The sequence below is a fragment of the Rhinoraja longicauda genome, chromosome 33, assembly GCF_053455715.1.
Source record: "Rhinoraja longicauda isolate Sanriku21f chromosome 33, sRhiLon1.1, whole genome shotgun sequence".
NCBI classification, from domain to species: Eukaryota; Metazoa; Chordata; class Chondrichthyes; order Rajiformes; family Arhynchobatidae; genus Rhinoraja; species Rhinoraja longicauda.
In genome coordinates, this window is record NC_135985.1 from 12,264,490 (window position 1) to 12,279,270 (window position 14,781).

The 14,781-nt window shown below is 42.5% G+C and overlaps 1 protein-coding gene across 3 annotated transcripts in view; it reads left to right on the forward strand.

Annotated features, from left to right (window-relative positions):
- The window catches only part of nedd4a (NEDD4 E3 ubiquitin protein ligase a), a 127,088-nt gene that overhangs the window by 29,656 nt on the left and 82,651 nt on the right, over positions 1 to 14,781 (forward strand). For 2 of the 3 annotated variants that reach the window (XM_078427441.1, XM_078427442.1), the window contains exon 4: positions 962 to 1,000. The exons of the other annotated variant lie outside the window; for it this stretch is intronic. In XM_078427441.1, the coding sequence (XP_078283567.1) occupies positions 962 to 1,000 (39 nt within the window). The remainder of the gene's footprint in view (positions 1 to 961; positions 1,001 to 14,781) is intronic. 3 annotated transcript variants of the gene reach the window in all.

A 14,781-nucleotide genomic window follows, 5' to 3' on the forward strand; every position in this document is an offset into this window, starting at 1 on the left:
CTTGGATCAAAAAGCTTTCTACCTCATTATTTATAATATCACTTGGATTTGGGCCCAACTTCTGCATGATCACCTATCTCTATCTTGCCAATGTACTAACTCTGTTTGATGCTTGCTGTGAATATCTTGCGATAAATGTCGACACGTTAGAGACTGTAGCTTGCACGAGTCATGGTTTGACTGCTAGAAGGAGCTTGCAATTCATTAAGGGCATGTCGTGGACATTCTTAAGGACAGCTGCTTGTTCCTTAGTTTTAAAAATTTATTGATATTAACCAAAGTTTGCAAGAAAACAATTACCTTGATTTTGTGAACATATGCGAGGACATTTTACTGAAACCAATTTTGATAATTGGAAATTAATGATTTTGTTTTGTGTATTTTCATTTATATTTGTGTATGCTTGCCTGTTTTTATTTGTATTAAATGTTCTTGCAATGGTGGCTGCCTGCACAAACTAGCCAGGGAATACTTTATCTTTCCATCCATGATGTGCCTCATTTTTACACCTCCCAGCTTGGCAGAGTAACTCTAACCTGCTATTATTCTGCTTTCACGATGATCGTGCAGCTTTGCTTTTCGATATAAACTGGACTTATGATCTTACAGTAAAAATTGAATTACTTGGGAAAAATAGTGGCAATAATGCTCTTTATCTTTTCACTGGAATGGAAACCGGTGACTTTGTGAACGATAATTAATTTTAAAAAAAAAGTCTTACTTCTCTAGTTCTGATGAAGGGTGCCAAGAAACTGTTAAACTGCGAGTTTATTTAGCTGGAAATGTTTAGATTTCTTTCTCTTTCAGCAGGAAGGATGTTGCTTGGCCTGCTGAGTCTTCTCAACATGTTCTATTTTTGCCATTAAAAACAAAAATAATGTTTTTGAATTGTTTGGGAACATGTGTGTTAAAAAAAAAAAAAGGATCAAATTCTCATGTTAAATGCTGCTGTTTCTTTCAGACTTTGGACCCTAAGTGGAATGAAGAATTTTTTTTCCGAGTGAGTACACTTCATTTGTTTCACTTTTGTACGTTAGAAATTTAAAGTACCAAAAATGGGTGTAACTGCCTGTTTGTGGATGGAGCAGAAGGAAGATAATTGCATGTTGGAGGGCCAAACTTAATTTGTTAGTTTGTTGGGTTGTTAGTCCTCCAAATATGAAGGTCTACACTTGCAAATGGTTACAGTTGTGCCACAAAATAATCTATTTATTTTTACAGGGCCATGTGCACATGTGGTGAGGGGGATAATGACAGAAATCAAGCAGTATCAGATCCCCTAACACAGGATTAGGGTATTTTAATTATATTGTTGAACCAGAATGTTTTCATAAACAATAGACAATAGGTGCAAGAGTAGGCCATTCGGCCCTTCGAGCCAGCACCACCATGCAATGTGATCATGGCTGATCATTCTCAATCAGTACCCCGTTCCTGCCTTCTCCCCATACCCCCTGACTCCGTTATCCTTAAGAGCTCTATCTAGCTCGCTCTTGAATGCATTCAGAGAATTGGCCTCCACTGCCTTCTGAGGCAGAGAATTCCACAGATTTACAACTCTGACTGAAAAGGTTTTTCCTCATCTCCGTTCTAAATGGCCTACCCCTTATTCGTAAACTGTGGCCCCTGGCTCTGGACTCCCTGAACATTGGGAACATGTTTCCTGCCTCTAACGTGTCCAACCCCTTAATAATCTTATATGTTTCGATAAGATCCCCTCTCATCCTTCTAAATTCCAGTATACAAGCCTAGTCGCTCCAGTCTTTCAACATATGACAGTCCCGCCATTCCGGGAATTAACCTAGTAAACCTACGCTGCACGCCCTCAATAGCAAGAATATCCTTCCTCACATTTGGAGACCAAAACTGCACACAGTACTCCAGATGCGGTCACACTAGGGCCCTGTACAACTGTAGAAGGACCTCTTTGCTCCTATACTCAACTCCTCTTGTTATGAAGGCCAACATTCCATTGGCTTTCTTCACTGCCTGCTGTACCTGCATGCTTCCTTTCAGTGACTGATGCACTAGGACACCCAGATCTCGTTGTACATCCCCTTTTCCTAACTTGACACCATTCAGATAATAATCTGCCTTCCTATTCTTACCACCAAAGTGGATAACCTCACACTTATCCACATTAAACTGCATCTGCCATGCATCATCTGTTTCATTGCTGTCGCTGTACTGAATATTGTGTTACTCTGAAGCTGAGCTTTGTCTGCTCTGTTGAACAGCATTTAACCATAGAATTCTAGAAGCAAAGCATTCATTAATTTAATTCTATTTGGCCTTGCAATTTAGTCCTCATTCTAAACTGTGAGCAATTAAAATTGAGTTAATAATAGCCATTAATTTACTACTTTGGTTAATGCTGGATTGTAATTCAGAAGAGGAAACGTAATCTCCCATTTACTTTACTTTAGAGATACACTGCAGAAACAGGCCCTTCGGCCCACCGAGTCCGTGCCGACCTGTGATCACCCATACACTAGCATTATCCTACACACGAGGGACAATTTTACCCAAGCCAATTTGCCTACAAACTTGCACGTCTTTGGAGTGTGGGAGGAAACTGGAGCACCCGGAGAAACTCCATGTGGTCACAGGGAGAACGTACGAATTCTGTACAGACAGTATCCACAGTCAGGATCGAACGCGGGTCCCTGCCACTGCGAGGCAGCAACTCCACCGCTGTTTCTTCCACTACTCTTCTCTTCTCCTCTCCCAATACACCCCCTTCCAGCTGTATCCCTCCCTCTGGCTTTACATTTCAGTCCTCTTCTCTCTGTATCTGACACCCTTTTGTCTCCTTTCCATCTCTAGTCTTTGCCACTTACTCCACCCCCTATTGTCTATTGTCTATCTATTTAGAAGGATGCGAGGGGACCTTATCGAAACGTATAAGATTATTAAGGGGTTGGACACATTAGAGGCAGGAAACATGTTCCCAATGTTGGGGGAGTCCAGAACCAGGGGCCACAGTTTAAGAATAAGGGGTAGGCCATTTAGAACAGAGATGAGGAAAAACTTTTTCAGTCAAAGAGTTGTGAATCTGTGGAATTCTCTGCCTCAGAGGGCAGTGGAGGCCAATTCTCTGAATACATTCAAGAGAGAGCTAGATAGAGCTCTTAAGGATAGCGGAGTCAGGGGGTATGGGGAGAAAGCAGGAACGGGGTACTGATTGAGAATGATCAGCCATGATCACATTGAATGGCGGTGCTGGCTCGAAGGGCCAAATGGCCTCCTCCTGCACCTATTGTCTATTGTCTATTTCATAAAGATGTGAGGTAAGGATAGAAGAGTTGTGAATTGTGAAGCCAGAGGAAGGAATGGAAGAGGGAGGGTCGAAATGGATGTGAGTTCAGATGGCGAACAGGGAAAAAGGGAGGGTGGGGGGAGAGTAAAAGAGTGTGGGGAGGGGGGTGGGGGTGGTGAGGCGAGGTACCCAATTCATTATTCATACCATTGGGCTGTAGCTGCCCAAACTCAATATGAGATGCTGTTTCCCCAGTTTGTGTGATGTTACTGGATGTGGTTCCAGAGAGTAAGCCAAGCTGAGACAAACAGATACCAGTGGGGGGGGGGGATCTATGAAACATGGGTCATCGTTTCACAAAGTTTAGAAAAGCAATAGCAGAGGAGAGAGACCACTTCAGAATCACAGTAGTTAATTGGGAAAGGACCAGTTTTATTAGTACGAGAACAGACCTGGTCATGGTAAGTTGAAATCAAAGCTTGACAGGCAAAACGTTAATTGAACAATGGAGAAACAAGAGACTGCAGATGATGGAATTGTAAGTAAAAATACAATGTTGGAGGAACTCAGTACGCAGACAGCATCTGTGGAGGGAAATGGACAGACTTTAATTGGAGGCCTTGAAAGGTAAAGATGTTTTGCCTTCAGTCTAGGTGTATTCCCTTGAGGGGAAGTGCGCCTTCAGGTTGAACAGCTGCAGTCCTTCCGGAGTTGGTACTTGTGCTGTACTCTGTGGAGTTCTGGGATGTAGACCTGTGATAGAGGGCCAGCAATATATTTCCAGATCACAATGGTGGGCAGTTTGGAGGAGAACCGGTTGCTAGTGGTGGCGGCCCTGTGGGCTCGTGTTGCTTGGAGGGCAAGGTTGTGAAGAGCTGTGGGAGTAGACAATGTAAAGTGGAGATGGTACCCACTGCCACCACCATGGTTGGAATGAGTGAATATTTAGGATAGAAAAATAGAAACATAGAAAATAGGTACAGGAGGAGGTCATTCGGCCCTTCAAGCCAGCACCACCATTCATTGTGATCATGGCTGATCGTCCACAATCAATAACCCATGCCTGCCTTCTCCCCATATCCCTTGATTCCACTAACCCCTAGAGCTCTATCTAACTCTCTCTTAAATCTATCCAGTGATTTGGCTTCCACTGCCCTCTGTGGCAGAGAATTCCACAAATTCACAACTCTCTGGGTGAAAAAGTTCCTTCCCACCTCAGTTTTAAATGGCTTCCCCTTTATTCTGAGACTGTGGCCTCTGGTTCTGGACTCGCCCAACATTGGGAACATTTTTCCTGCATCTTGCTTGTCCAGTCTTTTTATAATTTTATATGTTTCTATAAGATCCCCTCTTATCCTTCTAAACTCCAGGATGATTGATGGTGTGTCAGTCAAGTAGGCTGTGGTTTATCCAGACAAGTAGAGAATACTCCATTGTATTCCTGGGTCCTGTAGATATCCTTGGAGTATCAGCTGTGAGGCCTCTATGCTCGCGCAAGATATTTATTGCCCAGTTAAGAATATTGATGACACGGAACACAGTGGTGATAAAACCATTGAATGCCAATAATGATTCAACTGTCTTGTTTTAGATGGTCAGTGTCTGCCATTTACAAACAAATGCTTGAAAATTATTTTGATTTTTATGAGCAATGTGATGATCAGGGTGAGAGGCTTTAAGTTATGTGGATACACTGGAGAAACTGGAATTGTCTTATTGAAATAAAAATAGTGCAAAGAGATTTGGTAGAGATATCGAAAACTATGAACTGCTAGATGTTGTGAAGCAGTTCTCCTTGACATGAACCAGGGCATGTAAAATAAAAATGATGGACAAAAGAACCAAAAATGAAACAAGGGAAAACATTATTTGCATGGTGCACATCGAGCAAAGGGTGCAGTTGAATCTGCTTCCACTACTATCCCGGGAGGAAAAAAGCAGAGCTAAACCACATGGCCACTCAAGCCTGGTGCATCATTTACCAAGATCACATTTATCTGATTGCTGGCCTCAACTCTGTTTTCCTGCCTGGTCCATAAAATGGTTGATCCCCTTGCAGTCCAATAATCTTTCTCATCTTAAAATGTAGTTAACAAACAGTTTGGCATCCACAGTTCTTTTTATAAAGAATTCCAAATATTCAGTCCTCTGAAAGAACGCATTCCTCCCTGTTATCAATCTGTGCTATTCATACATCGCCTGGCAAAAGGGGTGTCTGACTGCCCCTTCTAGAGTTTTGAAAATGCTACAAATCTTGAGCACTGCTCAAAGGAAATTTTGCACTATTGAACACTATTGAATAAATGCAAACAATAGTACAGTATATGTAGTATATAACTGAGCTATTGTTTTTTTGCAAATATGAAAACTGTTTTGGGATCATCCAGTTGATCATTGACTGAATGTATTCAGTAATGTTTTTAATTGGGTATTTGTGCATTGAACCAACTAGTAAGACTGTACTTGAAATGGTGCACATAATCTTCAGAGCTCCTTCATCAATATGACCTGTCTGGGGCAAACAGTTGCAATTAGTTTTTGGCCTTGGAATTGTAGTTTCACAAAAATTGTGTTGTTGTTTTTAATGAAATAACTAAAGGAGGTGTGAATAATTGATATGAGTTGTGGTCATATTTTTGCAAATGCATTCACATTCCGATTGCGAGCTGGACTAAACCTCAAAATACAGATCTGAGATCTGTTCTTGGCAACGTGAGCAACAGTCCGTCCAGGCTGATGAATTACAACTTTTATAACAATCTAAAGGAGAATCGAGTCCAGTGCCACTGAATCAATTGTATGTCATAACATCATAACAATACCTAATTGTCCAAATAGTCACATTGGGTCAACAGTGATTCCCTATTAACCTATGCACCTGGTAATATTAGACACCAAGACTTCAATCTGAACACAGAACTGTTGCTGTCAAATACATGCATGAGTATCTTGTACAGAGGGGGAAAAAATGAACAGACGGGTGGGAAAGAAACGAGAGAAAAGATTTGTCTTGCAACCTTGAGGAGTACCAAAACGTTACAAAGCAGTGATTCTCTTTTAAATTGAAACGTTTGCTTCTGCTCACGCACAGAGAGACAGGATACGAAGTGAATCGAACTCAGTGGATGCATTTTTCAGAGAAAGTCCACATGCACTTTGGTGCAGCTTCCACCCCTTCTCCACAGCATAACAATTATACCGGCTTGTTTTTTAGACTCGTGTTAACACATTAATTTAAAATTATATTAGGGAAATCTTGAGCGATCCAAGTTTTGAGGATTTTCATATTGAAGTATGCAATGTTTTTGTTTCCTGGAGATTGCATTGGAAGAAAGACTTCTGTTTTGGAGAATTTTCTACACCTTGAAATATAGCTATGGTAAATATTTTTTGAATTGTTAAAGTAATTTAGTGTAATTTCTTTCACTGGTGCTATTATGTTTATTCATCATTGAATATTTATTGAATTTGCCGTTGAATAAAAGGAGTGTTCCATAGGGGCTCTGTTACTTCTAAGTACTTTACATTGGATGTGAAAATCCAGTTGCGTTTGTAACTTAAGTTTAACGCATCAATAATTTTCAAGTTTGTTGGCCACTGTCTCAGATTGCTTAACATGCTGCATAAGTGACATGTTTTGTGTATGCAAAATCCAGTCATACTGCTTTACTGCGGGGAAAAAGGAGCTATTACTAAATTCTAGTCAGGGAATCAGAAAAATGCAAGGTAATTTAGTTTAGTTTTCATTTAGTTTAGAGAGACAGCTTGGACAAATGGCCCTTCGGCCCACCGAGACTGCACTGACCAGCAATCATCGGTACACTAGTTTTATCCTACATACTAGGGACAATTTACATAAGCCAATTAACCTACAAACCTGTACGTCTTTGGAGTGTGAGAGGAAACCGGAGCACCCGGAGAAAACTCACGCAGTCGCAAGGAGAATGTACAAAGAGGTCACAGCCTCAGAATTAAAGGATGTACCTTTATGAAGGAGATGAGGAAGAATTTCTTTAGTCGGTGGTGAATCTGTGGAATTCTTTGCCACAGAAGTCTGTGGAGGCCAAGTCAATGGATATTTTAAAAGTCGAGATGGATAGATTCTTGATTAGTACGGGTGTCAGTGGTTATGGGAAGAAGGCAGGAGAATGGGGTTAGGAGGGAGATTGTCATTCAATCAGTCATGGTTGAATGGTGGAGGAGATTTGAAGGGCCGAATCGACTAATTCTGCTTCTATCACTTATGACAAGGATGTTAATGGTCTGAAGCAATTCAGAGCATATTTACTGGACTAATGGCTGGAATGGGTGAGTTGAATATGAGGATAAATTGGACTGGTCAGGCTTGTGTCTGCTGGAGTTTAGAAAAGCCAGAGTCCTTACTTAAAATAAATAAATTCCTGAGAGATCCTGATAGGTGGATGTGGACAGGATGTTTTCTCTTGGAGAAACAAGGACAAGAAGTCACTGCTAAAATATAAAGGGTCACCTATTTAAAAGGGATGAGGCAATGTTTTTTTTCTCAGTTGCTTATGAATCCTTGGAGTGATGGAACAGAATATTTCCCAGAGTTAAAAACAACATTGCAGTTTTCAACAATCAGTTTGATTGTTTTCAAAGAAGAGGTAGAAAATACTGATGGTAGCAGGTTTGGATTATTTCTATCCTGATCTTGTTTTACCGGGCAGGTGTGAAACAATGCGTCTGTTCACAGCCTGGCCCTCTGCAGTATCAGGTTGTTGTAAATCCTTGTCAAATCTCTCAGAATTATTGGCATTGGCAGGCCACCTCAAAAAGCTCGTGATATCTACCTTTGCCATTTGTGGAAACGCTACCAAGAATTTCTATGCAGAAGACATCCTGATTATCACAACTGAGGTGATAATCACAACCAGCCTCCACATCCAACATTCTCTGACATTTCAGCTAACTTCAATTTATTCTTACCCTTTATTCAAAAACTGGTGACCCGAATATGCTTGCTAATTAACCTCGCCTTTCTTGTTACTCAAATTTTCTTGGTTCCTTTTGTTAATTCATACCTTTATGCCTCTTCTATCCTAGCCTTTCCGCAAACTGACATCTCTTATTTCTCTGGCCTCTTGCTTTTGCACACAGGTTCTGCTTGCTTGCCCCAAATGTTGACCTCTTCAGGGGCAATAACTGCTTGATGTTATCATTTAGTTTAGAGATACAGCGCAGACACAGGCCCTTCGGCCCACCGGGTCCGTGCCAACCAGCGATCCCTGCATATTAACACTATCCAACACCCACTAGGGACAATTTTACCAAGCCAATTAACCTATAAACCTGTACGTCTTTGGAGTGTGGGAGGAAACGAAGATCTCGGAGAAAACCCATGCAGGACACGGGGAGAACATACAAACTCCGTACAAACGGCACCCATAGTCAGGATCGAACCCTGAGTCTCCAGTGCTGCATTTGCTGTAAGGCAGCAACTCTACCGCTGCGCCACCGTGACCCATAAATTTAGATAATCTTTAAAATTTCATGTGATGTGAAATAAAACATAGAAGATGTACCCACGTAAGAAGAATGCCTTTTGTAAAATGTAATTTTCCTTTATTACATTATTGAATACATTTAAAGCATTATTTGCTGTAAAGCTTAGGTTTTAAGGTGAGAGGGGCAACATTTAATAGGGTCCCGAGGGCCAACCTTTTGACTCAGAGGGTGGTGGGTATATGGAACGAGCTGTCATTGGAGGCAATAGAGGCAGATGCTATAACTGCATTTAAAAGACACTTGGACAGCAAGATGGATGGGAAACGTTTGGAGAGAAGTGGAACAAATTTAGATGGGACATCTTGGTCAGCATGGATGAGTTGGGCCTGTTTCCACACTCTGACATCCAGAGTTTTTCATTAGGTGCTCAATAAAATGAAGTTTCTTTAAGTGGCAGAATTCAAATGGTGATGGAGATTGCTGAGAGTGGGTTTCTGTTAAGTTTCTAGAATGGTGTTCTGTTCAGATGGCTGGCCATGGCATTGATACTGTATTTAGTTAGGTACACATAGGAAAAGGCAATTTTTGAACAACTTGTTCATTGACTCTAATTATGATTCATAAAAGAGCTGGAGACAGTTTTCTGGAAAGTACAATTTGCTCGGTATGTCTGCATTAATTTGAAAATATTGGGCAATGTGAAGTAGGCAAAAAGACATAAAACCCAAAGAAAAACAGATAAAATTAATGGATTGTTGAAGGTTTGCATTTCACCATTTTAAAACTTGGATCCATCATTTTACTGTAAGGAAACATTCAAAAGCTGAAGTCATGAGGTTTAAAACCATCCATAACAATTACAGGTTGAAATGTGCATGACATAATCATTGGTTTTGTTGTTTTAGGACATGAATAAAGTGCACATTGAAATATCTGTGTGTTTGAAGTAATATCCCCTCTCATTCTCCTGAGGACGTATTGTTCTAAAGAGAGACAAGGAACTGGAAATGCTGGAATCTTGAGCACAAGTGCTGGGGGAATGCACAATGTTTTGGGTCTGGACTCTGAGAGTCGTACAGCATGGAAACAGGCCCTTCACCCCTGATTGTAGGAGGGGGGGCGGGATGAAACCTGTGAAGGGGTTTTCATTGGCAGACGGGTGGAGTAAGTGACAGAGGTGAAAAGAAGACAAAAGGGTGTCAGATAAAGAGAGACAATGAAATGTAAATCCAAAGGAGGGGTAGTGGGTGGAAGGGGACAGAGGAGAGATGTGGTCTAATATGTAAATCAAGATTCCTTGATAATAGGAGTGAAACATTGGCGATCATTGAATGGCAATTGGATACAAGATTCTTTTAACAAATCAAGATAATTGATTTGTGTAGAGAATTATTTCAATCATTTTTTTACTTAGACTTTTCCCCTCTATATTTATAGTTGCAGATTTGAGGCCAATGTTGTTTGTTTAAAGAGGCAAATAGTGAAAGAATAGGCATGATATTTGAGGGTTAGATCAAAGGAATTAGATTAAATAGGATTAGACAAAGAATAGGATATTTGTTTTGCTCCAAACATAAAGGAGGTGCCTTCCTTATGGTTAGTTTAATGTTACTTGGCAAGACTGGAGAATGTTGTTCTCTGTATTTCACTTTGCATTTGACCCAGGAGGACAACATGTTGATGCTGGGAAGGAATTCTCATCCTTCATCTTTGAGCATAACGGTTGAAAAAACACAGGATCTTGAAGACTTTTCAACCACCCTTTTCATTCCAACTTCTAACCAGTTTGTACTTCAAAATATTTGGAATTATGGACTGATGCCCTTTTGGCATAAGGGATTAAGCTTCTCTCTCCCACTCTCTCTCTATCTCTATCTCTCCCTCTCTCTATCTCTCCCTCTCTCTATCTCTCCCTCTCTCTATCTCCCCCTCTCTCTCTATCTCCCTCCCTCTATCTCCCTCTCTCTCTGTCTCCCTCTCTGTCTCCCTCTCTCCGTCTCCCCCTCTCTCCGTCTCCCCCTCTCTCCGTCTCTCCGTCTCCCCCTCTCTCCGTCTCCCCCTCTCTCCGTCTCCCCCTCTCTCCGTCTCCCCCTCTCTCCGTCTCCCCCTCTCTCCGTCTCCCCCTCTCTCCGTCTCCCCTCTCTCCATCTCCCCCTCTCTCCGTCCCCCCCTCTCTCCGTCCCCCTCTCTCCGTCCCCCCTCTCTCGGTCTCCCCCTCTCTCGGTCTCCCCCTCTCTCGGTCTCCCCCTCTCTCGGTCTCCCCCTCTCTCGCTCCCCCTCTCTCGGTCTCCCCCTCTCTCGGTCTCCCCCTCTCTCGGTCTCCCCCTCTCTCGGTCTCCCCCTCTCTCGGTCTCCCCCTCTCTCTGTCTCCCCCTCTCTCTGTCTCCCCCTCTCTCTGTCTCCCCCTCTCTCTGTCTCCCCCTCTCTCTGTCTCCCCCTCTCTCTGTCTCCCCCTCTCTCTGTCTCCCCCTCTCTCTCTGTCTCCCCCTCTCTCTCTGTCTCCCCCTCTCTCTCTGTCTCCCCCTCTCTCTCTGTCTCCCCCTCTCTCTCTGTCTCCCCCTCTCTCTCTCTGTCTCCCCCTCTCTCTCTGTCTCTCTCTCTGTCTCCCCCTCTCTCTCTGACTCTCTCTCTCTCTCTCTCTCTCTCTCTCTCTCTCTCTCTCTCTCTCTCTCTCTCTCTCTCTCTCTCTCTCTCTCTCTCTCTCTCTCTCTCTCTCTCTCTCTCTCTCCTCCCCCCCCCCCCCTCTCTCCCTCTCTGCCTCTCTGTCTCTCTGTCTCTCCCTGCTCTCTGTCTCCCTCCCTCCCTCCCTGTCTCTCTGTCTTGCTCCCTCTCTGCCTCTGTCTCCCTCCATCGGCATGTAATGTTTCCAGCATTTAAAAAAAAAACAACAGATTTTCAGCATCTGCAGTGTTTTGCTTTTGGATGTTTGTTTGAACTCTGGGAATAGTCTCTTATTTCGACACGATGGCAAGCCGTTTGTGTGTTGATCTATTTTTCTGAAGCATGTAAACTTTCCACTGTACAAATTTGAACTAGTGGAAACTTTGGGCTCAAAATTCCAGCAGACTGGAACAAAATAGGTTGGCATGATGTGTTGCAGTAACTTGCCTAGCGGGCCAATGCAGATGGATATTGAATTTAATGCGCTGTGTATTTTCAGATCGGTGGCTTGCTTGGGCTACTTTGGATTTTATTTGAAGATTAATTAGCAAAAATTGAAAGGAGGGAAATTTGTTCTGATGTTTAATAGAACAAGGTTTGCACAAAATGTAATATTGTTACATTAATTACAGTGGAAGTGCAGCAAACAGAGTTTTTGAAATGCTAGTGCTCATAAATGAACAATAGTGCATTCTAAGACTGGATTGTGTGCCACAAATACAGATTTATTTTGTGTACTCCATACAGTGTTAAACATTCAGCTTCACAATTTAAAAGTAATCCCTTGCCAAGGCAGTCCCAAAGTGTGTGAGGATGGAATTCTCTGACCAAGCATGTTCCAAAAATGCCCTATGGTATGGCTGTTTTTAAAGGGCCATCGTTAATGCTAAAAGTTTCATAATCTTAATTCTGATTGAAGGATTTTTGTGAAAGGAAGAAATCGTTTTTCAATAACTCTCTGCCAGAAATTGCACCTTACAATTAAAGTAATAAAAAGATTTGTTATAGTATGGGGAATAAATTAAGTGTCTCATGGAAAAGCCTAATTAGAAAAAAATGAAACTTGAAACAATAAAACTATTTTATATTAAGGAGTTTTATTTGGTATTATGAGAATTCAAAGTTTTGTTTTCATCATTGCTAAAATCTGAAAGATTTTAATTCTAGGTTTTAAATTTTTTTTTAAATCAGCAAGGCATTTATTTCCTTTTTATGTGTTCAGGTTGATGTGTTGAAATTAATTGTAAGATTTTATTTATGGCCATAATGTAGGAATAGGAATACTTTATTGTCACATGTGACTAGGCACAGTGAGATTCTTTGTTTGCTTACGCAATGAACAGCAGCCACCTACAGCGCTGACAAAGTTACACAGCACGCCAGCTCCCCATTTTATCTTCCCCCCCCCCAACAGTTCCCCCACGTCGGGTCCCCTTTGTCCCCCGCCCACCCCCAAACATTTTTGTCCATTGTTCTCCCCCTCCTCCCACACGACGCCCCCCTACACCCCAACGTCGGGTCCTCCATTGTTCTCCCCCTTCACGGTGGTCTTCCACGCTCTCATCGACCGCGTGTCAGCCCGCGAGGCATCGCCGCCGTCGCGAGGCTTCACCGCTGTCAATGCCCCACTTCATGCCCCTTTGGTGCCAACCCGGACCCCAGCCGCGGGCTCCGTCGGCCGCTTCGCCCGACCCAGGCTTCTACCCGCGGGGCTCCGGCTGGGCCCCGACCCAGTCTTCTACGCTGCGATCCGGGAGGCATCGAGACCGCGGCGCCCAATAAAGGCCTCTGGCCTCGTTCCCAGTCCACAGCCACGGCCCTTCAGGAAGCCTTCTATTGGTTTCATCATCCAGAATCTAACTTGTGCACAAGCAGAGCACATTACATATTTTAACATGTTTCAATTTATGGATGAATTACGCCCTAAGTTAATCATTCTAATTTTCTTTCTCCCATTTTAACTGGTCTGTTCTGAATAATTTTGAATAATTAATGACAAATATCTTACATTGTCATTGGAAAAGTGCTGGAACCCATTATTAAGGAGCTAATTGCAGGACATTTAAAAATCAATCGAACAGAATTAATGTGGTTTTGTGAAAAGAAGTGCTTGACGAATTTGCTAGAGAATGAGTATGTAACGTACGAGGGTCGTGTGTAGTTGGATTTCCATATGGATTTTTTAAAGATATCTCACAAATAATTACTGTACAGGAGAACATGGAGCTGTGGGTAATATATTAACATGGATCAGGTTTTGGCGAAATAGTCAGAATAAATAAGACATTTGTCTAGCAATAACCTCTGGGATGTTCCAAGCCAATCAGCAAATTGTGTGGAGGACACAATGGGCGTGCAAAGAATAAAGATAGCTCAAGGAAGTCTTGGAGTAACAGCAGTCTTTTATGTCCATGTCCATGCTGACCCATTTGCCTATCTACACTAATCCCATTGGCCCACAGAGAAGGTTCGCCAAGTTGATTTCTATGATGAAGGAATCTTTGATCATGTAGGTATACACTGTAAATGGCTCGATTGTAATCATGTATTGTCTTTCCACTGACTGGTTAGCACGCAACAAAAGCTTTTCACTGTACCTCTCCACACCTGACAATAAACTAAACTGAATATATGCACGAGGGAAGTTTGAGCTGGGTGGACCCCTTCTCATTGGCATTGAGTAGAATGAGAGGTGATTACGTTGAACCCTGTGTTAAAGTTGCACAGACTCTTCATAAGATGGATATTGACAGGCTACTCTCTATCATGGATATATTTAGAAAGGGAGAGCACAATTTCATACAAAGGGGTTGCCTTAAGATGGAGACGAGCATTTTCATCTGAGGGTTGGGAACCTCTACCTCAGAAAGCTATGGAGGCATTGAGATAGAGATTTATGGACATTTAAACAACAAAGCAGTTGAGGGTAATGGGCAGAAAGCAGGAAAATGGTGTTGTGGCAAAAATTGGATCAGCCATTATCACGTCGATTGGTGGAGCAAGTTCAATGGGCTTGTTGGCCTCCCACCACTCCTTTTTCTTGTGTTGCTTTATTCTTGCATAAACTGTCATCACAAGTTGGGTGGCATGGTGGCACAGCGGTAGAGTTGCTGCCTTACAGCGCCGGAGACCTGGGTTCGAACCCGTCTATGGGTGTTGTCTGTGCGGAGTTTGCGCATTCTCCCCTTGACCTGCGTGGGTTTTCTCCGAGATCTTCGGTTTCCTTCCACATTCCAAAGGCGTACAAGTTTGTAGGTTAATTGGCTTGGTGTAAATGTAAAATTGTCCCGCGTGTGTGTAGGATAGTGTTAGTGTGTGGGGATCGCTGGTCGGCACAGACTCTGTGGGCCAAAGGGCCGGTTTCCGCGCTGTATCTCTAAACTCAACTAAACTAA